General features: G+C 38.9%; 1 protein-coding gene across 3 annotated transcripts in view; it reads right to left on the bottom strand.

Annotated features, from left to right (window-relative positions):
* Positions 1-7,265: 7,265 nt before the first annotated feature.
* Positions 7,266-26,150, bottom strand: part of NALCN (sodium leak channel, non-selective) — a 451,383-nt gene continuing 432,498 nt past the window's right edge. For all 3 annotated transcript variants that reach the window (XM_019529699.1, XM_019529701.1, XM_019529700.1), the window contains 10 exons: positions 25,747-25,815; positions 22,463-22,611; positions 21,261-21,354; positions 20,266-20,398; positions 19,521-19,636; positions 16,773-16,930; positions 15,479-15,629; positions 13,144-13,287; positions 12,540-12,657; positions 7,266-9,500 (listed from right to left, as the gene is read on the bottom strand). In XM_019529699.1, coding sequence (XP_019385244.1) covers positions 9,307-9,500; positions 12,540-12,657; positions 13,144-13,287; positions 15,479-15,629; positions 16,773-16,930; positions 19,521-19,636; positions 20,266-20,398; positions 21,261-21,354; positions 22,463-22,611; positions 25,747-25,815 — 1,326 coding nt within the window. In that variant the 3' untranslated portion in view covers positions 7,266-9,306. The remainder of the gene's footprint in view (positions 9,501-12,539; positions 12,658-13,143; positions 13,288-15,478; positions 15,630-16,772; positions 16,931-19,520; positions 19,637-20,265; positions 20,399-21,260; positions 21,355-22,462; positions 22,612-25,746; positions 25,816-26,150) is intronic.

Below are 26,150 nucleotides of genomic sequence, written 5' to 3'. Positions count from 1 at the left end.
GGGGGAGGGGGGATGGTGCTGTCACTGCCACTATCTGTGCCTGAATCAGACACAGGGAAGTCCTAAAGCCACTTGTGCCCTATTCCAGCCACAGGCTGTGACCATGCAGTGTGCCAGGTTTAGCAAGGGACAACAGCAGCAGTGGACAGGTTTCCTCTTCCTTCACCTGCTCTTGGCTGCTTCTCTCGCCCCCTTGTCCCTTCTTTCAGTGCCTGCTCCCTGCCTGACCCACCTGACAGAGGCGAGGGAGCAGGTGCTGGAAGGATAAACCAGTGTTTTGCTGCTGACCTCAGCTGAACCCTGGTAGGAGTGGGGCAGGACTGACTTTGGAGCTGGGACAGTGGCAGTAGCAGTGGTGGATGGGATTGCCCCTTTATGTGCCTGCTTCCTGCCCAGGTATCCCTCAACAGCCCAGGGGGTCCAGCAACACCTCACCTGCACACCCCCATGTTTTGAGGGCCTGTGTGCTGCACCCCTTTAGCAAATCCTAGATTAGCCCATAAAGCAGGGATCATCCTTTCAGGTCCCTTCTCCTATTTGAGTGTCCAAGGAAGCACAGGATAAACTGTCTGTGAATACTTGGAGAAAGGTGATATAGTGAATGGAGAACATAGGAGCAGAAATTCCGTTTTTGTTGCAGAAAACTAACCAGCCTTTTTTTTCTTTCTAAAGATTCTGGTATCAATGATTTTTTCAGATTACCTTTCCCCCACTAGGCACACCTCTTAATAACCTGCTGCTATGACATATGGGTTCAATACCTGAGCAGCAGATAGCTCCATTACAGCAGCGCTGACACTGGATCTAGCATCTGATCAAAAGCAAATGAGGCTCCATTGAACCTTGTCTGCCTATGTCCTTAGACCAACACGGCTACAACCTACACCCCTGTAATGAGGCTCCTGAGCTTTCAGATGGCGATGGCTCTGCTCTTCTCCATGCTGAGGGGTTTCTAATGTAGGAGGTCCACCATGCTGCTTTAGGCAGTTATCTGCAAGGATTTCTTAGCACATTGCTTTCAGACATCCTGAATTGTCCCTGCACTGCTGGCACCATGTCGTGGCACTACATGCCAGTTCAATTTAGGTGAGTCCCAAAGCACTGCTTAACAACCAATAGATTCAATGGGAAAAAAAACAAAAAGATTCTAAACCTCTCCCCACCAACCCTCTATCCTAAACAAAGTAGCCAAGTTCACCAGGACCTCTGATAATTTTGGCTTGGGACATTTAACCTTAAAATCATCTCATTTACTCTGAAAGCATGAGGATGTATTTCAGTAATTTGAAGACGGTTGACTAAAGTGCTTTTGAGTTAGTGTCATTAATGATTTAAAATTCTGGCCTCTGCCTAATGTTGCTTTTTCCTCTTCTGGAACAAATCCTGTTATCAATAATATCTCTTCAAACTTTCTGCACTCCCTGAAAAGTAGTGCACAGACTCTATTTAAAGGAAACAGTGGCCACATCTATATGGAAGGCACTGACTGTGCAGTTACTGTGCGGTCATGCCAAGAAATGGCTGTTTCATGACACAATAACTTGTTGCTACTGAACAGTAGCAGTGGCATCATGGTTCATGCCCACCAATGCTACGTAGCGATGTAGCATCTTGTGTAGATGTGCCCAGTGTGTGGGAAAGTATGTGCCTCAGCGGTCTTAATTCCTTATCCATAAAACAAAAATACTCATACATACCTTCTATTGCCAGATTCATCAAGATATTTGGATGAAAACTGCTATGGAAGAGCTAGGAGTTATACATAGATGACTTAGCATACATTAATAACACTACACACTTTTCTTTCAAACTGCATGATTTTGAAGAAATACCAGTCTATGCTCTTATCCAAAATTATCAACTGTCATTTAATAGCTGTCATACCTAATATTATATTTAATCTAACAGTATCCTTAACTGAACATTTGCATATTCTAAAATGAAGACAATAAGAACAACACAAAATAACTGTTGTCAGAGCTAAAGTAATTGTGGTGAAATTAATTTCTCTGTACTAAAAAATGTGTATATATATGCTCATTATGTGTGCACTATACGAGTGCACACATAATGCACTATGCACTGTGAGCTTTACAGTGTCCTTAGTTACACATTTCTTTGCTTTTAAGTATATTGGTTTTGTGAATTATATCATAGTTGAGTTATTCTTTGGAATTCAAACATGAATATAAAATACATTCCAGCTGGCATGCAAATGCTGCAATAATTAGATAGAAAATGAAATAATCTATTAAACTGCAATTTTATATTTCAACTTCTGTGCAAACAACATAAAAATAGGAAATGCAAGTTTAATCAATTTCATGAAAAACACACTTCCCGAACAAAATAAGTACTATAAGGTCATGTGCCACATAATCATGCTGGAAAATTCTTGGTATTTCTAAGATACTGTCACTGTGGTATCTAAGGGTTGAGCACACCAAGTCATCCACCTCTGCTGCTCTAAGAACAAAGCTTAAAAATTTGCTGCCATACACATCTTGACTCTTCTTTAGGTATGCAGACATCCAATATAAGGTAATGTTAGCCCTCTAGCGTTCAAAGAGAGTTTAGATTTCTAAGATGCAGACTATTAAAGTGTTTACTGAAATGGTCCATGACATTTATTTAGCATTTTTTCTATCCTATCTAGCTAAAGGGGGAAGATAAGATTTGGCTAATAAAGCACCCCATGCTTACTTAAAATCACAATATCCAGAGAGGTCGTTCCACAGAAAGCTGCGCAGTTTCCGTATTTTTCCAGAGAATCAGTTAAGAAAAGCAGTGCAACTCTCAGTGTGAATATGACAGTATTGGCTGAAATCTAGATCATAAAGATTTTGCTTGGACCTGTAACCAAGACCATGTCTATTTGAAAAAGTTGTAGCAGTTAAAGGCAAGATTATGAGTTAATTTAATTAACTGATGTAAGAGATTGAAATGACCTCCTGTTTCAGTTCAAACCAAATTTATTTTGACTTAACTGTAGTCATCAGGTATTTGCTTAAGCTAAACTGAACTAAGTGAAAAAAAGTTTCTTCGTGTAGCTGCTTGAATTAGTCTAAATAAACCACTTTAAAAGCCAAATCAAATCTGAAGTACTGCAATTTCTCCAGCAAATAAGGCCCTGCAGATGCAAGCTAAATGCATATCAATCAAATTTATATTGCATTAGCAGTATCTACTAAGCAATTGAGGTTTAATCAATCAGTTTAAAATCATGGCTTGAGTTAAATCAGCCCAACTTTCTGACTAGACCAAGGCTTTAAAAACAGGAGGAAAGAGTTTAGCTTCTATTTACCTCAGAGAAAATGCACAGGGGCAGTTACCATGGAAAAGCTAATGCAGAATTAGCCTGTCCTCTTTCATGTGTTGTCATATTGTTCATGTGTACATGCCCAAAGCTTGACAAGCAGCTGAGGAGGAGGAAAAAAGGCACTTTTACCCCATACATGATGTTGTGTTTAGGTTAGATGATCTGTATTTTAAAAGAAATGCAATGTCATCAACAAGCCAGAATTTTGACCCAACCAATTTAAGGAAACATAATGAATTGTTCATTGCTGTATAGTATTTAATATCTGAATAAGTAATAGTATGAGCCAAATAACTTGCTTTTTTCTCTCAGAAACATAGCATTTTTCTTATGCCAAATTACAGCAAAATGGAATCTGTAATTATGTGCAGTTTAGAAATATAGCTGGATGAATTTTGGGTGGGGTGAATACATTATCTGACAAAGAAAAGCAGAAAAGAAATGTAGCTTTGGGCTGGCCACAACTATTTGTGAATTTGAGTTAACTTGCTGAATGGTTCGGACTGAAACAGCAAAAAAAATCTAAAAACTTTACAACTTAAAAAAAGATAAGAAATAATATTTAACTATACAATGAAATTAAAATGAAAACTAAATGTTTTCTATGTTTTTGACTTAGAGAGAGAAAGTGAAATGTATTCCTTTTTTGTGGGACTGAAATGATTTTTTTGGTTTGGCCATGAAATGAAAAAACATAAAATTCTTTTAACTGTGGTGTAATAGGCAGTAGGAACTCGGAGAACCCTGGAAGGCAATAATGCTGATCTATGGAGATTGTAGGCCTCTATGAGGGCTACACAGATGAAAAGTAAGACTGATTACCCTTGTAAAACTGCCATCAGATGCAATATGATGTGAAAAATCAAATTATAATAATGATTCATTTCCCACTAACAGGGAGAATATTAAGAATATAAAATGTACCCGGCCACTGTCTGTCAGTCGGGCAATTGGGGGTTTTAAGTTTAAAAAACCCCATGCTGACAGAATAGCAAAGAGGCCACTAAATTCAGCCCCTCTGTCTGTGAAACCGTGTGAAAAACAGCTTCTCTGACCCCTGTAAACACACAAGGTGGACTTAACAATTAGAGAACCAGAAGAAATTTCACTGAAGTGACTTCCATCCGAAAGTCTGAATCACTGCCAAAGCCTTACTCACTGATAATCCTGTAGTACAAACAATGTGATGTCCAATATCCAGCAAATACATTGTAGAGAAATATGTTGCATGAAACTCTGTAGGCTTGTGGAAGCAACTAAAATAAATTTGCAATCAGGATGAAATAAATTTGAATTAGAAAGAAGAAAAGGCTAAGTTCAACAGCCTTTTGCTTTTGAGTAGAAAATCTTATACACCCCCTTGCTGGACATTTTTCCCTTGACTCTTTAGTTATAAGAAGTTGCCATTTTGTAAGGCACGCTTTTGTTGTGACCAAAGTATTTGCCTAAATTCCCCATTGTATATGTTCAAGACAGGTAAAAGTATGAAATCAATAATGCTATTGAAATGAATGTGAGATGGGAACCTGTTGAAGGAGGTTAAATGCCACTGCATATACATTTAGCTCATTGATGAGTTAATAACCCAGTGCTTAAGGGTTCTTCAGTGAGAACAATGGGCAAGAACTGCTAATGAGCTCTGGCACTAGAGCCCATGAGATTAAGAGGTAGGTTAATTGAATTCTAGTGAGTTTCCTTTGTGTTGCAGAGCAATTGAACAAATCAGGACAACCAATTTGCCCAACATCAGCCTACATATGGAGGCAAATTCATCTCTGGTAACTTCAGTGGAATTACACCATGGACAAATTTGGCTCACTGACTCTAAACTTAGAGACGCTGAGATGAATGGATTGGAGGTGATTTAAGTAACAATCCAGGCCATTTGTGTCTGCTGAAGGCTTAAGAAATTGGAGGTGGGACCTTGAATATGGATTTAGATTGTTGGGGTTCAAAACGTATTTCTGTATCACCTGAATACCTCTTTGATGCAGCCTTAGCTAACTACAATTCTCTTCTGAAGCAATAACAGGAGCTATGTGTACTGCAAATGGAAACAGAGTAAAAAAGATTATCCTGAGTCTGTTGTCAAAATGTTTTCCCCACAAAATCAATAATCCATTTTTAGAGTTGAAATTTCCCTTGACTGCTCGGAAGTTGTGAGGTTGACCTTTGTAAGTACCTGTAACATAATGCACTGGTTCCCAACTGGGATGACGATGTTCCTCTGGGTTCTGTGACATCCCCCTCAGGAGTCCAGGTAAAACTGCCTTGCGTGCAAGGCTGTGATTCACAGCGCACTCTTCTTGCTTTAGCTTCTCTGATAACCTTAAAAGAGCTGATACATATTACAACCCTTCCCAGGCCAGCTTCTTCCATGCTCTTCCTGGAAACAGGTGTTCTATCTGTCCCTGGAAGACACTATGCAGGCTCAGAGTGGGAAGAGGTGTGGCATGAACCAGCTCTCCTGCCAGGATTAATCGAGAGCCCTTCCTGATCTAGCCGGGCACATAATACATGGAGCAATTTTACCTGGTGGCAGTAGTACTGGGTTGAGAACTGCTGAGGAAAGCTGAGGCAGCACCAGTAGGTGTTGCCACCAAATTCAAAAAAGTTGTGGAGGGTCCTGACTCTGTAAAGGTTGAGACACATTGACTTAATATAACAGCAATATTAAGCTCTTTGAAAAAAATTGAGATAAGACTCTTAATATTTTCTGAGGGCAAGCTGCCAACTATGAAGTCCAGCTAGACCTCAGTGAATAAAACACCAAAAGTGTTTTGAACCTGCCTGCCAAAAATATATATTCTCGTTTTTAGATATTAACCTGTGAGGTTGCATAATAGAAAACACTGTCAAGTGTTTGGATTGTTAAGTTAATTGCCTGAACTCTGGCCTGACTCTAAAATTATATTGAAAATCATGTTAATTTTAAGTTGGGACTTAGACTTTCGAAAAGGCCATTTTTGTTTGTATGCTTGCTACACATGCTGAGCTCAGTGTTGCTCCACTGAAGTCACTGGGAGTTTTGCCATCAATTTCCTGGGGAGCAGGGTTGCAACTTCTGTATGTGGATGAGTCGAATTCCATGTTTTATTCTGCTCATTTTCATATGATAACTCTGGATTTGATTTCATGGGCCAAGAGCATTGTGAAAACAGAAGTTTTCATCCCTGTGGGAGTGTTCCTCTGGGTTGCTTTTTTTACTTAAAAAAAAAATTTGGTTCCCTTTTTTTTTTCAACTTTTCTCTTCCCTAGATCATTTACATCAACATTCACTCTGCCTTCCTGGTGGGCTTTTCCTTCTCTTGGCACACTGTATGGTTGATGCAAACTGTTACTGCACTTGAGGTATTTTTCAGGTTGTCTCCTCTCACTCTCTCCCTTATCTTGTGTAAACATTCATTGGCAGTTCCAGTGGTGAATATGATGGCTCTCTCCTTTTTTTATTTATGGTGGGTTGTACCATAAAGAGGTTTTCACCTGAATTTTGGCTTCCCTGAATGCTCTGGTTCACATTTATACATATCTATAGTTGTATCTGATTTTTTACATCTTTAAATATAAAACTAGGGAGAGACAACTGGATCCCAGCTATCTCATTCTTTCTCATCCTCATTTTTGGCTTAGTCTTAATTTGCTTGTTTTCTCTGGATACTCTTCAAAAATGTTGTTACAGGGAAACTGTCGCAGCTTTGTCTCCAGAGTAATGAAACAGTACCGTCTGTTACAGAAGTTTTTGGCCCTTCCTCTGAAGCATCTTGCATACTGGAGACAGGCCTAAATTGACTGCTGCTCTCATCCCATATCACAATTCCAATAACTTAAATGCTACTTCCAGATAGTATTTTAAATAACTTCAAATAATCCATATTGGAGGCCACTGTGCATCCAAAAAATATATGAGTTGAGTATATGAAATGCAGTAGAATGAAAATTTGGGGGATGAATATCGCAACTCACTTTTATTGACAAAGTATGTAAGGCAAGAAAACTGTTTTCCAGAATCTTTAGAAAGAAGATTTGCAATAACAATGATTCAGAGAGATCTGTTGTTATTGAACAACAAAGATCATATCTTTTATAAATCCAATATTTATCATATTGCCTTTATACAAAAGCTGAACTTGAAACTGACACAAAACAACATAAAACACTGGTGTTGCCAGTAATGTTTTGTAGATTTTGCAATTGCTGTCATAATCTAGTTAATAAACAATAGAATGCACATATTTTATTACAGACATTGTAGAAGTGAAGTAAGTTTTGACTAGCTTTAAAATTAAATGTGCCACAAAACATGAAGAGAACACCAAACACAAATGTGTACATTATGACTCTTTGAGACAATTAGAAAAATATATCCAATAGCACATGGAGAACCAAACATTAGTAGACTCCGTGAAAGCTGTATTTTATGGTGAAAATCAATTTTGCATTAGTAGTGAAGGCATCAGTGAAAGCAATACTGTCTCCTGATCATTTAACATTAGTGTTTTAGCCAGAAAACACTGCAGAACATTGGCAATTGTTATTTTTTGAAAGGAAACATACTAAGTGATGACATACATTACCTGTGAGCCTCCCATAAGATCTCACATCAGGCCATATTAGAGTAACCTATCATTTCCATAGGAAATAAGGGCAGAGGAAAAGGTCCCATTTATATTAAAAAGCAATTGCATTGAGGGCCTAGTACAAAACCTACATCTTCTGAGCTTCTCTGAAGGAAGGGCAAAAACTTCAGCTCATATATTTAAATAACTATATGCTGTGGAAGTAAGAAGTCATGTGCTATGCTTCACTGATTATTCATGCTGCTTTTTATCACTTCCTTTCCCCCTCCCTGTGTGTGTATTCCTGAATCTAGCACTCTTGGCACCATGTGAAAGACAACATGAACACATGTTGACATGCTTTTTTCCCAGAATAAGAGGGACAAAACCATTTTTTACCCTGTTATAGGAATCATGTGACAATCTTGGCTTGGTAGAACTGTAGTGAGAGTGAAAAAATGGGTGAAAAAGAAATCCATTCCTATCCTCACAGGCATAAGTGCACTGAACACTATTTCTGTTATAATGTGGACCCTCAGCATACTAGTTTTTACTCTGCAGACACGAAATAAATTACCTCATACTTATGCAAGGAGGGTCCAAATTATAAGCTGATACTGTATGTCATCATATGTATGTCATCACCTTGTGAAGAAGACAATCCCAGAATGTAGCAAACAATTATATTCTTCACATGTATGTCTTTTACCAGATTCTTAATTTTCCTTTTTTTTTGCTGATATCTTTATGAAAATCAAGCTCTTTGCATAACTAACCAAAAATAATCTATTTACAGTTTAAAAAGCCAATTAATCATTTTCTGATTTTAAAATGATACTGTATGTTGCATATCTAAAAATTACAAGAAAGAGTTTAGATTTTAAGTTCACAATCCGTATTTTGTAAAAATACTTTCCTTTAATATGAAGTCAGTGCTGACCTCTTCAGGTCATTTGTGAATAATAAAATCTTTCAAGAGAAATGCTACTCTAGAACTAAAAGAAACAGAAAAGAAAAGGTCTTCTTCTGTACTGTAAAGCATTTGGCCACTTTCAGGTACAGTAAAGGATGAAAAAAATGGCAGAAGTCTGTATCTTAAATACACATTTTTTGTTATGCAGTTACTGATTGTGTGAAATCTTTCATAGCTGTCTCTGCTAAAGACAAAATATGCTGCCTGGTTTTATCAATACTGTAATATTGTACACAATTTTCTTAACATACAATAATAATCACCACAGAGCTGAAATCCATACATACATGCCGGCGTTTAATTTCATATGGCAGAAAGATAAGCATTTGGAAAAAATCTCATGGCATTCATTTTAAATTAATTGTACATCAATTACATTTTGTTCAGTTCCAAACATGGAGAAACAGATTTTATTTGAAGTGAACATTGCTGCAATATGATTTAAACTGTATCTTTACTTAGAGGTCAAGTAGGTCCTCTCCACTTTCATCGCTCTCCACAGTTAGTTGTCTTGTCCACCATTTCTTGACTTCTGATCCACAAGAAGCACCATCTGACATTGGATTCATTTTGCATACTACAGATTTCATAGTAGAACGGCCACCAAAGCGCAAATTGACTGAAGATACCGAATGGCTTATTGGTTTGGGGGCTAAGAAATTGAATAGAAAATCCCATATTAGAGCAACATGTTTCTTGAACACTTTTGGATAGATCTTGGGAACTGGCTGAATCAGTTAATACAAAGTTAAACTGGTGCAAACCTCTAATACTGGTACATTAAGGGCAAGGGCACCTCAACAACTCACTGCGCATGTCTACACAAGATGTTTACTGTGGAGTAGACTAACTTGTTTTGTAGTAAACACTGTGTACCCCTATTAGGCTGGAGTAAACTAATTGACTTTGCAGCAGGAAAATATTTGTCAATACAAGTATTATTCTGCTGTGGAGTTTTTTACTTTGCAGCAATGCACATGTAGGTGCTTCCCAGCTGGTTGGGCATACAAGTGCTTTAGTGCAGCAGCTGCCTGCCATCTAGCCCTGCACTGAAGCACCCTTGTGCTCCAGCCAGCCCCTCCACAGCACATTGAGCTGGGGTGGGGAGAAGCCCCAGGCTGGAAGGCTGGCCTGCCTGCCAGCCAGTGCTGCTCCAACCCAGCTCAATGTATTGTGGTTCCAAGCACACATTCAAATGGTATGCCCAGGAACAATAAACTCCAGAGCAATAAGCTCCAGAGTTTATTGCTTCTCATTAATTGCACATGTAGACGTGCCCCCCATGAGGTAAACTAAACTGGGATTAGAGCGCATCAGGTGCTCTGCAGTAACTGCACATGCATGTTCTTACCCACAGTAAATGTGAGGTAGCTTTCCCAATTTTCACTGAGGATAAGCTACTTTGTACACTTTCAGTATGGTCAATGTATGCATATTAGCAGCTACTGTGGATTAGCTGACAGTCTAATTCACTCTCTAGTTTATCTCAAGCTACCTTGTTAATAAGGCCATACCCTAAGGTATGCAAGTTACTGATCATTCTGATCCTGTTTTTGTAAAACACCAATGCATATGCTTTAATTATATGACCAATGTAATGGTTGCCCATGAAGAATTTTAATACGTTCATCAGCTTTTTGTTGGGCTGGGACCAGCCCTTGGAGGACTGAGTCCTTAAAGCACTTCCTTAATGTGATGTACTTTCTGTTAACAGATTACTGAAGAATGCTAAAATAATATACATGGAAGGGATAAACTAGCTTCATTGCACTTACATTATGATTCTGGACCAACTTAACTAGACTGATTTTAAATTAATGTAGTTAATTCAGTGTCACTTTTTAAATGTATGCTAGACCTTACTCTTTGACAACACCAGAGAAACTGTGAATTCTGTGTGTGTATGTGCACATGAACATATGTGCCCCGTGTGCAGTTATGCAGAAGCTAATTTTATTCAAACCATGGTTCATAAGCTCTGTAGTCCAAAAAAGCTCTGCACCATAATGTGAATGGATTTGTGAAATTTCTAAGTATTTATGCAGACAAATTCTCACAAAATCTACATTTATTGGGATAGATCTGAAAAAAGAACTAGGCACCTGAAACTAAACCACAACCAGAGGAAGAGGGATTGCTAACACTACTTAGAACTTTTATATAATGGCAAAGTGGCTATAACTTGGAAGACCCAGGTTAATGTCCTTCTCAAGCTGAGGGTGTTAAACCTTCTTCTCATATTTCCTAGAGAATACCATGCTGACTAGACTATAAGCTAAAGTAGGCAGAGTGCACTCTCCACCTTTTCTATTGGAAACTGCCATTGTGCAGCAAAACCCCCCGAAGAATCATTGGGCAAGAAACAGCTCAATTCTGCTGTTTTTTTCTTAGGCATGCTCTAAGAAATGTCTGTTTAATAGAGTATTAAACACACCTGTTTAATAGAGTAGATGTAGGGCTTTGTTTTATTTTTTGATTGAGCTCAGATGGGAATTTTTGCTAAGTTGTTCAGGCTGTGGCCTCTGGATACATATGCAGAACTAAAACGCTGGATGCTGACATCACTTTAATGTCAAAGAAGGCAATATTCAGTTCTTTTAGATATCTTCATGGTTAGACAGCCACTCAGCAGGTGCTATTTTGGATCAGAATTTTGGACACTGGCAAAATTAAAGCACCTTATTTCATTATTAGATCTAAACTTCAGTGAAATTCTGTTTATATTCTATTAAAGAGCTATTCTGCATGACAGCAGTACTACAACCAGTGCTTTTCTACTCAGAAACCTATCTCTGTATTAGTAACTATCAACAGAAACTACAGGACTTCTGTCATCAGTGATGACAGAAAGAAAAAGTGGGAGGGAAGGAAAAAGTGATGAGGTGACTCTTTTACACATACAAACGTGGGTCCTGTCCTCTTGCACTGCTCTGGGAAATGGGCCTGTAGGTCAAGGACTGTTTGCACTTATAAAGTAAGAAGAACTGAGGTAGCAGCATATGCTCCTGAAGTCAATTCTAGTGGAGTAACTCAGAATTCTCTCTGTAGCTCCTACTCATTTCCCTGTCCAGCATTACATCTGGTTTAAAAGACAGCCTGACCATTATTTCTCTAGTTATATTGTTATCGTGGTAATAATCTGAGTGTGCTTCTTTTTCATAAGGAAATAAACTGGAGCTTGATTATACACCTGACCTGTTTACACTTCTGGACTGAAGGCCTAAGAGTTTATTTCAGAATTTGGTTATGATGTTGGTAAAAGAGGGAACCCACAAGTCATTACTGCTCTAGTGAGATGCTTAATTAAACCACTATCAAATTTTCTTCATTAAAATAGCACATAAGATGCGCTAGATTCTATAATGACATACAGGAAAGCATAAGCCCCATCACAGAGAGTCCCTAATCTACACCAACAGAGAAAGAATGAGGAAAAGAGGTCCAGCACATTAATTCAGAGTTCAAGGGGATGGGTGAGCATATATTTACACTTCCTGTCAAAAACAGTGTGGGCCTAGGGGGACAGTTTTCCTTTAGCACTTTACGATTGGAGGGGCAGGGAAAAGGGGCTGGATCCTTTGGGCATTTTCTTCATCAAAGGGTGTATCCTCTGCAAACATCCTCTTATCAATACGCATTTAAAGGGGTGGTTTGGTATCTGCATACTTTGTATTACATAGTCTTCACTTGCCTGATGGTAAACGCCATTGCCCAAATTTCCGTTGAGGTTTCCCAGCATCTGCAGAGTCCTGCCGATACCCACCTCTATCAGAAAGTGTTGGACTAAGGAGCTGCTGTTGGCTACTTGTCTGAATGGAGCAAAAAGAACCATAATTAGTGATGATAATTATGGCTCCCTGTGGCATGGTTATTTACTTCTCTTCAAGGCTTTCAAACATCATTATTATCTAGTCGCCTACTTTTTGATTTGTCCAAGCAGCCTGGCTCTATTCTAGACTGATAAAAAGGTCTACAAATTGCTAGAAAAACATAACTGATCCCACAATGAAGTCCCTTTATGGGGTTCAGCAGAAATAAACTTTTCCCAGAATTTCATAGTGGTATCCTACCATCATGCTTTATATTACCCTCAGGTCTTCAAACAAAATTCATCAGTCTTCTTACTAGACTATGTTGCCTTTATAACTGAAGGTAACCCTTAAAAAATATATTGTTTCAAACTTAGTTTAATGAAAAAAAAAAGATAAGGATAAAAATAACATTTCTAAAAAGTTTGTCTTAGTTCAAGTACAATACTTTTATTAGCATCAGCAGTACATTTAAGAGGACCATACCTCTGGCTGTGTGTTATCCTGATTGTTAGCATTCATGTCTTCACTCGGCTGTGTGGTCTCAATGCTTGGAGGATTCAGAAATCGGCTCAACTGGTGTTGACTCTCTCGAAGGCTGTGGATAATGCTGCATGACTGCTGTTGTTTCTACCAAAGTATTAAAATATTATTGTGATAAGAAAATAAAAGCAATAAATGCTCCCTCAAAAATTTGCCTCATTCCTTGATTTTTTTAGAAACACTCTGAATATGTAAAATAATTCTGAATGGTTGATGTGGATGCCAAATTGTTCAGTCGTTTCTAGAAAGCTACAGAGATCCTATCCACCATTTACATAGACAGAAATCTGCTTCTATGAAATCTTGGGGATTTTACATAAGAATTACTAGATGAAATTTGAAGTCCTTTGTTATTCTACCAGTTAGACTGGGTAATCATAATGGTTCTTCCTCATTTTAAAACATATCAGTCTCTGAACCTGCACCTCAAAAGACAATCCAAAGAGAGAGGAAGAGAGAGAGAGAGAGAGAGAGAAAACAGTCGCTTAGAACAGATAGTTTCCCTGGGATGGGTCAAAACCTGGTGAAGGTGATAGAAATATTTTGTTTGACTTGATTTCAATGAGCTCTGGATCAGGTGCCAGAAAGTTGAATAAAATGGAAGCAATAGCATTTTTTAAAGCATGGATTTCCTGTTGAGAATTAATATTTCTGCAGTGCTAAAAATATGCTGGGTTCCTTGCAGTACAAATAGAAAAACACAGTCTCAAACACTAGGATTTTACAATCTAATTTCATTTTTAAATTAAAGTAAATACTTCTTAGACAAAGTTTAATTGCACAATATAGTTTTCACATGTCACCTGCTTAGTAAACAACCAGGGCATATAAGAACAAATTTATAGTAATATAATTTTTCTAATTCTACTCTGTTATCCATTATATGAACCTTTTATAATGAACTAACTCACATTATTAGAGATGAAAGCTATATTTTCTTTCTTATATTTTAATGCACTATCAAAATGGTTTGATTTAATTGACAATTGGCTTAATGACCATGAAAACTCAGATTAAATTAACAGCAGCTATAATTAGAGATGGGACAACAATGGAACTGTTTATCTGAATTTCCCTTGAATATTGTTATTCAGAGAAAATGAGAGTTACTTTCAAGCTGTCTGGTTTTTATTTATGCAAATATAAAAAATAAAGTCTGGATCTTGCGGCCATTTATTTCAACGGCAAAACTTCCATTAACTTCAATACATTTTTAAAATTAAAATTACTCCTAGGAATATCCAACTCTAGCTATGAAGCAACTGATTCATGCATCAAATTAGACTGTGAGCACATCCATAGGATCAAAGAACTACTGAGGGGAAAAAAGGAGAATATGAATAAATACCCTTCTAGATTCCCCTACTCTAGAGATTTTCAAAAGATGACTGGACGCACGCTTAGCAGGGGTTATCTGAAATCAGCAGGCTTTTCTTTCCTGCCTCGGAGTAGGGGGGATGGACTTGATGATCTTGTGAGGTCCTTTCCAGCACCTAACTTCTATGAATCTATGAATTCACTGCTGTCTTCTGTCGCAGACTTTTTATGGAAAAAATACAGATTATAACACTCCTGAAAGTTCTTACTTCCTTTAATTTGACTCAGTATAGATAAATTTTAGCTGATTAAAATACTATCCATTTAATGGAAAGGTTACAAGGGTCCACACATAGCAAGTATTGTGGGTTTAGTTTCATAATTACAGAAATCTAAAGCTTTGTGCATCTGATTTGCATATGGATATACTGTGTTTCTATATACAAATTGATGTTTAATTGACCATTTTTGCATGTAATGGTACATGCAAATTAGATGTCATAATATCTTTCCCTTTTGAGAAAGCATCTTTGAGAATGATAGCACGACCTTATGGGATTTCTTTGGATAACTTGATCTGCTGGTGGCTCATAGGAACTTTATGCCCCAATGAAGTTTGCTGACAATTTCAAGGACAGTAAGATTAGATCCAGCTACAGGTTTCCCCAAATAGTACTTTTCTTGGTTTATTTACTAGTCCCTCGCAGGGAAGTTCATACAATTTTCCTACTGAGTTGGAAGGAGTGATTGTTGGCAGAAAGATTTTTTTTGCCTGAAAAACAGTAAATTGTTCAACTTTTGTGAATTGAGTTTTAAATTCAGATTTTGCCACTGTGTGTGTGTTTTCTGAAATAGCCATATGGGTAGCTCCACAGTGACAACAATAAGTTGAGCTTTGCTGACTGTGGCAGTTGACAGCAAGCACTTCACAGCCATTCCTTTTTCCCTTTGGTTGACTTACCGCCCTTATACGCTTTAAGCACTTCTTCAGCCACATGCGTATGGTCTGCTTGGCCACTTCTTCCTCTATTGTGTACTCTAGTTGTTCCCTAGCAAGCAGCTCTTCTAGCTGAAGACTTTTTCTGATGTCAACAGATCTATATGATAGCATACTGGAACAGAAAGATAGATGGTGTTTTTAAAAAGCCAATACCTTTTTCTATTCAGACTTAGATTGTTAAAATAGATACATTTTTAAACTCTCACTGTAAAGCAGTAAAACTTAGGCACCTTCTGGAAATTCATGTAGGCAGTAAAATTAAAAGTGAGCCGATTGCAAAAAAAGCTCTTAGGCTAAGTACAGTCAGTCAAAACTCCTAAGGCTGAATCAATTCAATCTTTGCAGGTCTAAGCTGTGCAGACTGAACCAATAAGCAAGTGAGCAGACTTTAGATTCTGGAAATGCAGCCACCTGACTTCAGTGGCCCAAACCAGAAGGCGGAGGATGCTACAGCACACCTCCCTGCTTGGCTAGAGCAGACAACTTAAGCCAAGGCTAGTCCACCAATCCTGCAAGGGGGAAGTTTGCAGGGGGGCAGGTGCAAAGCATCTGAGGATGCTGGGCAACAGTGAGTTAATTTGAATCTGGAGGGGATCCGGGACAAAAGTTCAATAAACTGATTTAACTTAAATCAGTTAAGTTGGATACAATATACATCCAGGTTTACCTTAAACCAGTTTTGGCCATTTTGAAAGTAGTTTATGTACGCTGAACTTCTACTGTTACAGATTTGAACCAGCTTCTGATCACTTATACTGGTTTACGTGTAATTTCTGTTACTAGCCTTAGTGTTCAAACCAAATGAAATGCAGGACATTTAGATCACAAGTAAGGAGTCAGCCAAGTTTGAAATGTTTACTCCCCTATCCCCACTTACCCAGTGCACTCAATTGTTGCATTTTTCTCTTTTCATTTTTCTTGGTATGTATAGTAAACATTCTGTTTCATTTTTGTTTTCAGTTAAATTTGTTGTCAGGTTTTCCCTTGGTTACAAACATAGCAAAGGGACGTTAGCGTAAGACAAGTGGGAATTTAAAAACCTTCTGGGGATACTCCTCTGGGACTTAGATTCTCTAGTGTAAAAATCGTTCTTTTGAAAAAACTGATTTTGGGGTTAGAGTTAAGAGGAGGTTATGCTTATAGGCACACGCTTGTCCCCCAGACCATTTTAAAGGATGATGTACAATATTTAGTTTGCAAAGAAACATAGGTTATTTCAACTGTTACAAAACTTGAAGTAAAAACCCCACCCTACCTTAGTACATCATGGAAAGTGACATCTCCACCATTATGCAGTCTTTCCATCTCATAGCACATGTGCTTGAACAAAAGTTTGTCTTTGTCAAGATCAACCTCCAGCCTTCCACGCAACAACCTCAGCAGAAACTTCACACGGAATGTAGGGATTACACCCTGGGCAAGATTGAATAAGAGTTGTCAAGTTACTACTAAATATTTCAGCCATTCTATTTGATCAGTGATAGAAGGTCCATTATACTTAAGATATTTTGTAAAATTTTGGCCCATTTAACTCAGTGGGAATATGCAGCTGAAAAAAGCATGCATACAAGACCAGATCCTCAGCTGATATATATCGGCAACAGCTCCACTTACAGGTCTGTATCATTATGCTAATTTATATAAGTGAGGGTCTGGCCCATTTATTTTTCAAAGTTGCTTTGCCAGTTTCTGTTTGTTTGTAATAAAAACATTATGTCTACATAGGTGGCTTTGAAAATATGTCTTTATTATTGACAGTTGAAGAGTGGAAGATTCAGTGTTGAGTGAAAATAACCAAGTTCGGTGCTCTTGTGCTTATACTTTTCAACCATTAGATAAAGTCGCCTGGACTTGTAACCATTTACAGGTGTGTGTTGCTTGGCATATTGTGAAACTGCCCCATTGTATATGTATGCTGTGTTGCAGAATACTGATGTTTCATTTTGCTTTTCAAAGAGCTTTTTCTCTAATATATAAGCAGCATACAAATTTGCTGCAGTTTTTATGATGACAACAATTATGAATAAGGCTGCTGCTGGTAAAGAATTAGGAGTGAAATCAGTTCCCCTAAAGTGTGTGGAATCAAATAGTTCTTCTTAAATATCCTTTTAATACTCTGTAATATGTTACATCACTGGAAAGGATGGAAGTCTTTTCTTCTAAAAGGTCTCAAGGATAGGAGGCTGGATATAACTTTGCAGTCCTCAGAATGCAGGACATAGAGTCTGTCTATATGAGACACTTTACTGCACATTAGACTAATCTAGTGCACAGTAAAGTGTCATCATCTATATGTACACAGCAATTACTGAGCAGTAGATTAGTTTAGATACACGTACTAGAAATTGGTGCATTAAACTAATGTGCCGAAAATCATGTGTAGACAATAACAGAGCAAATTGCTCTCAGTCAGCATAGGCAGCAGGAATTGGGGAGAGCTAGCCCAGCTTTATAGAACGCTGCCTGGTAGCCACATGAAGATCAGGACTTTTCCCAAAATCCGCAGTGGGGGAAGAGCTGTTCTGGCTGCCAAGCAGCTGCTCACATCCATGTACACCTGTCCTGATCTCCATAGGGCAGGGAGAGCTGTCTTGGTTGCTGGGCAGCTCCCTCCCAGCCACATGGAGACTGGGACCCAACCCAATCTCCACGTGTCTGGGAGGCAGTTGCTGGGCAGCCAGGACAGCTCCCCCCTGGCCCGTGGAGATCAGGACCAGGCCCTGTGCCCCCTGATTGCCTGGAGCTGGCACAGCCTGGAGCTCCCCTTGGCTGCTGCAGTGGGACAGAGCAGGGTAGGAGCAGTCCTAGATAGAAGTGCTCTTATCAAGAGCAAATTTGGTCCCTATGGGCGTGTTCAGATGTGCGTGGATGTTTGGTTCCCTTCACTGGGGACAAGTAGCAGTGATGTACCTTGCACTGCCACTACTTGTCCCCAGGGAACACCCATGCCATGTTCACTTTGGCATGTGTCAAGTTGCCCTGGGTTGGGTAGGGGAGGCTGAGGCCAGAACTGGGCTGGCCCCATCAGCCTTACTTGAGGTCCTGGGACATTCCTGGGGCTGCAGCCATGGTGATTCTGCTGTGCAGAACCTGGCCAGTTGCCAGGTGCAGCTCCATGCAGCCCAGTTCCTCTTTTCAGCAGTACGTGCTGGCCAAGTGTGTGTTGCACCAGGTTTTTTTTGTTTTTGAGGGTTTTTTGACCCCTGGATATCCAGGGGTAAAAAAAACCCACGGGGAAAAAAAAACAAACAGTGCAGACCATGCTTGGGCAGTGTGCCCTGCAGCATAGAGAACACTGGACTGCATGGTATGTGGCACTACACAAGTGTTTGCAGTGCCACATACTGCACAACCGTGCTTGTCTGGATGTGCCCTACAGGTGCATGTTCAGATGTGTGTAGGGAGGCAATTTAAAGCTCCTGAATTTTCTGCACAGAAAATTCAGGTGCATTGATTACACATGTAGACGTATCCATAAACTCTGAACTCCACATAGCAATCATCTAGATTATCAGCTCATCTCAAAACCCACTGATTTGTATTTAAAACTTTTAAAGTCACTTAGCAATGGGATGACTGAACCACCTAAATCTATGTGTTGGTTCCCTTCCCAAGTAGTCTCCTTTTCAAGTAACCCATTCTAAAAACAAGATATGTAAGTGTATGCGAGGACAAGGGAGGGAGGACAGGGGATATGGCTCCAATCCTCCATACATTTATATGCACTTATATTTAACTTTACTACTATGGGAGTTACGTTTAAACATCCACCTAAGTGACTGCAGGGTCAGGGACTAGGCGAATTGCATTATTTCATGCTCACTGAACTTTTGTGAATCTAGGCAGTGTTCATAATCACAAAAAATCCCATCCCAAATGCACCCTTTGGTAGGTTCAGGGTTCAGTGAGTTTTCACAGCCCTCTTTGTGTTTTCCTAGTTATATATTCTTTGAGGAAACAATGCATACCTACTGAGTCCTGTATTCATTATCAAATGTCTTACCTCTCTTTTGTCATCAACCATGTTCCATATAATCTGAAAATGTCTAAGATCATTATAACTTAAAAGTTGATCTTCTTCAGTGGAGTAAAACAATGAGAAATTCTCCACAATGATAGCTAAAAAACACAAAAGTTAAACATAGCATAACTCTAACCTATTTGTGAATTTTTACATGTGCTTGCAATAGATAAAACCTGAAGACCTTATGTTGATACTGCCCCCATAGTTGAATGTACAAATGCCCATTTTTCATGTGCAATGCTATAGTGTTGTGTGTTCGATGTGTTCATATTTTTAAATTTGGACCCTAACAGTTGATCAATTTAACTGCCAGTAAAATCAACTGAAATCCTATTGACACTGGAATTTATATGAGGCCCCAGAATGCCAACTGGAGAGAATATTCTACAAAAATTAGTACAGCTGGTAGCTATAATACTACGCAACTCTTTACCTTCACAGAACATTTATGTGAAGACCTCCTTCTCTCCCCATAAACTGCAGTGTTAGCATATATCAATTTTAAATTTATAGAAACCTATATCATAGCAGTGAAGTATCTAAAGTGATATGTGATTACACATTACGGTTACAATTTTAAATTTAGTTGCAATTAGAAAGTTTTAAAATGTTAGTTTATGTAGCCCCCTCAGTATAAGATGGGCTGTGAAATACAGCTAGAGTAGCACTACTTCTGCATTCTAAGAAAACATTCTAATTTCCATAGTCAACCACTGTCACTTACCAACAAGCAAATTTAACATTATGTATGCGATGATGACATAAAATGAACAGAAATACATTAGAGCACCAGCATAATTTCCGCAATCTGTTTTCCAGTATGTGCTGTTATCTGGTGTACAAAAAGGAGGCTGAACCTTCAAAACAAAATAGTAAATAATGAAATCAATAGCACAGACAAGGGGTTATATGTTTATCTGTAATTAATACAACATATATAGCTATATTTTAAAAATATTGTTATTAAATAATACTATTGCATTTCAGATGACCGTAAGTTTTAGGGAGACAAGAGAAAATCTTTGTTTTTTAAAAACTCTTAGGAGTGTTTCAGAGCTGGCTTTGAAGATGATGAATTAGTGACCACTATCAGGATGAGGCAGGTCAATGAATTATCACCTGTATATCATTACTCCCACAATGTGAAGCATGTATAGTGAAGACAAAATGTAACAGTTTTAAGACAACAATCTTGTTCATGTATTTAAGCCAGGGAGTGAAAAGCACTTTATCTGATGTATCTGAACCCTTGGGGAGAAATTTACCTGTGCAAAATAAAATTATTTTAATTAAAAGTCTGGCTGAACATCAAGGCTAATTCATTATGAAAAGTGCCATTTGGATATATGCCTTATACAAAAGATGACACTATCAGAAAGATCATAGAATCAGGTGTCATCTAGTCTAACCTTTTTCACAGATGCAAGATTTGCTATTCCTAACCATTGCAAAGAGATGGTTCTTCAGCCTCCTCCTGAAAACTTCCAAAGAAGGAGATTCCACAACTTCCCTAGAGAACTTGTTTCACTATTGTACTGTTCTTATAGGCAAGGAAAGTTTTCCCGAGATCTGATCTAAATCCATTTTGCTGTACTAGTGTCACTGGCCCTACCGTCTGTGTACTGTACTTTGTATCAAACCAGAGCACTGGAGACTGATTCAAAGGGAAAAGTGCCATCCACTTCTTGTCTATCCTATTTCTGATTATGCTGTACTTACCATACAGTCATGCATAATCTTGTTCCAGTCTTCTCCAGTGACTATTCTGAACAGTACAGTAATGGCTTTGCCAGCTGATGAAAAGTTTGCATGCCTAATTTTTTTAAGCAAAAAGAGAAGGAGAACATTTAACTTATTTTACACAAAATCTTGACAATATAAAATACACTTAACATTAGGGATAATTCTTTAGCTATGTATTCATCAAATAAAAACAATCATTTCTATGTTCTAGCATTTTAACAGGACTTCAGCTTTACTGCTACTAGTATTGGGATCTTAATTTTCATGCATATATCTAATAAAAATTATTCTGTAAAACAAATGGGTATTTAGTAGCTGAACTTTAGCCACTCAGATATTTTGGCTAATATCTTATCAGACACGAAAAGCTCAGTCAGGCTAGATCCTGACTGCTGCTTCTATCTTATTGAGGCTTCTTCTGTAATTTTATGGTAATACAGTAAAAGATAAAGGGGAATCCCAAGAGAACATGGAGCTAGCACCACTAGTTTGTTTCAAACCAAATCTTGGTATAGGGACCATTCCTGGATGAGCCAGGTAACACAGTACAGCAGCAACACATTGGGTAGGAACAGATACTGCACTTGTTTCTGGACAAGTTGTACCTGACGAACAGATAAATCCCAGTATTGCCTTTCTAATCAGGATTTAGTGAATGACTAAATACACTGCTGCTTATCTGACATTGTTGATGCAATCCCGAATGAACTCTGTTATGTTCTGGTATAAAATGTCATGATTTCTTATCCATGAACATTTTTTTTAGGATTTATCACAGGACAATGGACATGGATGTCTGAGCAATTGCACTCTTGCCCAGGATAAAATGGTTTATCCCAGGAGAAATGAAACATCTCCTTATAGCCATTATGTTACAGCAAGTCTCTAGCTAAAGGACCATTCAGTGGAGGACTTTTCCAGCTGCCATAATGAAGAGCATCCTTCTGCTCACCTTTAATTTGACTCAGGATCAGGGAAATGGAAAGGTAACTCAGACCAAGTAAGTAGAAAGGTGAGTCCTACCAGACTTTTTCAGTTGGTGAACTGAAAATTGAATTGGACCTGGGGAATCTGGCTCTTAATTTTCTGACAGATAACCAAATGAAAAGAAGAAGAAGAATAGGAATATTTTTCTCTGATTATTAAAAAACATCCATAGGTAATAAGAAATATTGTACCTATTAATGTTCTCTCCATATTTCACTGTGCCAAATAAGACTACTCCAGCAAAGGCATAGCAAAGCAACAGCAAGAACATTCCGACTATTATGAAGAAACTCTTGTACATGCTGACAACCACAGTCAGCAGCAGCATTTTCAGTGTCACCTGGAAAGACAGAGAAGAAAGCAATTCATGTTATTGTTCTGTAACAGAGATAAAAATAGAGTTACTGCATTGTTATTTTGAAAATAGCATTTTTTGTCTTAATTGGGGAAAACACGGGTTGATAGGCATTGGCTGCATCCAGATGAGCACGGCTATATGGTATGTGGCACTGCAAACTTGCCTGCAGTGCGACATACCACACATTTAGATGTTCTCCGTGGTGCAAGGGGGCACTGCCTATCCGTGCGGTGCTCCACTGCTTTTTTCCATGGGTTTTTTTGACCTCTATCCAGTTGTTAAAAAAACCTGTGGGGAAAAAGGGCAGAGCAGTGCACGCACAACAAATATATGCAGCTCAAAAGTGGAACTGGGCCTCCTGGAGCCATGCTCTGGCTGCCAGCCAAGCTCCATGCAGCAGAATCACCACCACTGCAGCCCTGGGAGGCACCCAGAGCCCCAAGTAAGTGCTGACCCCAGCCCCCCCACCCCACAAGGGTAACTTGCTGGACGCCAAAGTGCATGTGGTACAGACGTGCCCCAGGGACAAATAGCTGAGGTGCAAGGTATGCCACCACTACTTGTCCCTGGGGAACCTAATTTCTATGCTCGTCTGGATGTAGCCATTATAGCCAGGTACAGACATTACACATAAACTGGTATAAGTGACCAAAAACCGGTCTACACCTGTAACAGAACAGAAGTTTGGTGCACATAGATGGATTTAAAAATGGCAGAACCTGGTCTAAGATAGACCTGGATAGATGTACACTCAAACATAATTGATTTAGATTAGACCAGTGCATCGAACTTCTACCAGATCCTTTATAGATTCATGTTAGGTTGCTGTCCATTGGCACCCCAGGTGCCTTTGCAGCCCCCCACTAGTCCCTCTCGCAGGGAGATGTGTTAGCACTTACCTGGTTCTTGGCTGCTCTGTCTGAGTAGCCCATGGGCTGTAACAAGGCCAAACCAGCACAGATTCTCACCCCAGCCCCATCTTCTGCCTCCTGCCAGCCGACAGCTGCAGGCAGGTGGGAGGAGAGAGAAGGGAGGCTTCTGTGTCCCTGCATGAGCCCTGGCACCAGCAGCAGCCAATGGCAGGACATGCCCAGCAGCTCAGGAGGCTTGCACCAGGCAGTTGGAAGAGGGAGGCTCCCATTAAGGAAGGACAGGACCCTCAGAGCTTGGCGCCTCTGGGGCTCTTCTGGAAGCTTAGGACTGGATGTGGGGGAGCGTCCATGGCGAAGCGACAAGAAGCTGGGGTTGTGCTTGTCTGTGCCCGGCAGCCAATCGGGGTGGCCCAGATGCTCAGCACTCTCTGGCAGCCCAGGGAGCCTGCGGGGCATGCTGGGAAGCATGTGGGAGCACCCCCAACCTGCTGGCCTCGGCCCATGCAGGCAGTCTGCACGCCTGCCCACTAAAGAGTGAACATGTGTTCTAGTCACTCCCGATCTAACCTACGCTGCTGAGAGAAACCTGCGTAGGTTTGATTGATTCCTCCTCAGGCTTCTTGAATGTCTGAATCTAGCCAAAGAGTCTGAGACTAGCAAAATTTGTGCTAGAAGAATGGTGAGGATGGTGCAGTAAAATGCTTTGGCTGATCTAGGACTGGTGTTAATGAGTAAACAAGCCTAGAGAAATAGGTCAGGATGACACAAAATGAGGAAGAGAAAATTAAAGAGAGGGACTCCACTCGATTTCAAAATCTGCACAGATAGTTTCAACTTACAAAATTTCTGACACACATTTTTGGCTTCTAATGTCTAAGCAGTCAGAGAGATACAATTCAGTAAAATACTTAGGAAATGGATTCTGATGATGGATACTGCCTCTCATAAAGGCAGAGCAGGTATTTTAGAGTCATGACAGAGTTACTGCTTTAGGTTTAATAGCTAAAAGTGTTTGGATGGCACAGAAAATTCTGTTTAGTGGAGCAATTTTCTTCAGAATTATGACAAATCTGACAACTCATGTTGACTCTTCTGCATCACCTTGCATTATGGCGCACAAATTAGTAGGACTGAAACAGCTCTTAACATAAACGTACAAATGACTAGGTTAAGGGTTTGGAAAAAATCCTCTATACTCAGTCAAAAACCTTGAAGGTGATCTTTGGATCTGACTTCATAGAACAAGCAAAGGTTTTTTTTCTTTGATTTCCAAGGCTTTCTAGGCTCTGTGTACTTTTCTTCTGGATCTAGGGTGAGCAGACTCTGAGCCTTACTTATGCTTTACCCTTGCACCCCAATGCAGTAGTCCTTTTCTCTACTACTGCATTTAGTCTAATAGGTCAGTCTTCAGAGGAAATGTTTGGATCATCTGAACAGTTCTCCGAGGAGACAAGGATATCACAGCTTACTAAACAGATATATTATTCTCTGTTAGGCATATAATGGCAAATTCTGCTCTCAGTAACACTAGTGTAAATTTAGTGAAAATTTGCCTAGTGTAAATTTAGCTCAGAATAAAATCGAACTAATGCTAGTCACTAAAAGGAATTACTCTAAATTCATATCAGAGTTTATAAGAGTATATTTTGGCTCAAAACCTTAATTCACTGAGCATTAGTCTTTTAGGCTAGGGACACACATTACACATAAATCAGTTTAAGTGATCAGAAACTGGTTTAAACCTGTAACAGAACAGATATTCAGTGCACATATATCAGCTAGAAAATGGCTGAAACTGGTTTGAGATAAACCTGTTTGAATGTAGTATCAGACTTAACTGATTTGGGTCAAACCGGTTTATGCAATGTTTGTCCCAGATCCTTTAAAAAGAAATAATTATAATACAGGTACACTGTATTACAGGTACATTAAAAGGCTGAAAATGCTGTAAATGGTACAATACATTCAGAATTTTAGCTTGTAATCATTTTAACTGGTGTTATCTCCTAATTTTATATTTTGTAGGGAAAAATATAGCATTTCTACTAAGTGTAATTTATTATTGATATACACCTTACTTAAAAACTTGTCATTTTAAACACGTCAAATAAAATGGCAAGAATAATAAAACAGAGAAGCAATGTAAAAAACGGATATCTATGGAAACTTGTAGAAAAATAAATTGGCTAATTTTTCAATCTATATATAAGCACTGTACTGAAAGTTATTCTTAATTTGTACTTACATGCTTCCCACAAATTGAGAAAAATCTGAAGACAATTACACAGGCGCCCATCATGTATGTGTATGCATTCTAGAATATAAAAACAAGTCACTTCGTATTTCTATACAGTGTCCCTTAATGATTTCTTAAAAGCCTTTAATTTGGGATCAATCTTTGAATTATACAAAGCAATCAACATATTAAAAATAAAAACTGGGAACTGGTAGCACCAATATTTCAATAATACAAGCTGAACAATAAAAAAGCAACAAAAGAGGCTAGACCACTTCAGCAACACTAACCCAGCCTCTCAACACCAGAAAAACCTCAGAGCTCTATTAACTAAGCTGTAATTATGTCCAACAGCCCAGTTCTATTTGTCTAGGCAGCTGTGGGTTTACAGAAACTCCACAGGCCTTTCAAGC

This window comes from Crocodylus porosus, unplaced genomic scaffold (assembly GCF_001723895.1).
Source record: "Crocodylus porosus isolate Cpor-Errol unplaced genomic scaffold, CroPor_comp1, whole genome shotgun sequence".
Taxonomy (NCBI): Eukaryota; Metazoa; Chordata; order Crocodylia; family Crocodylidae; genus Crocodylus; species Crocodylus porosus.
This window is presented reverse-complemented; position numbering and strand designations above follow the sequence as displayed.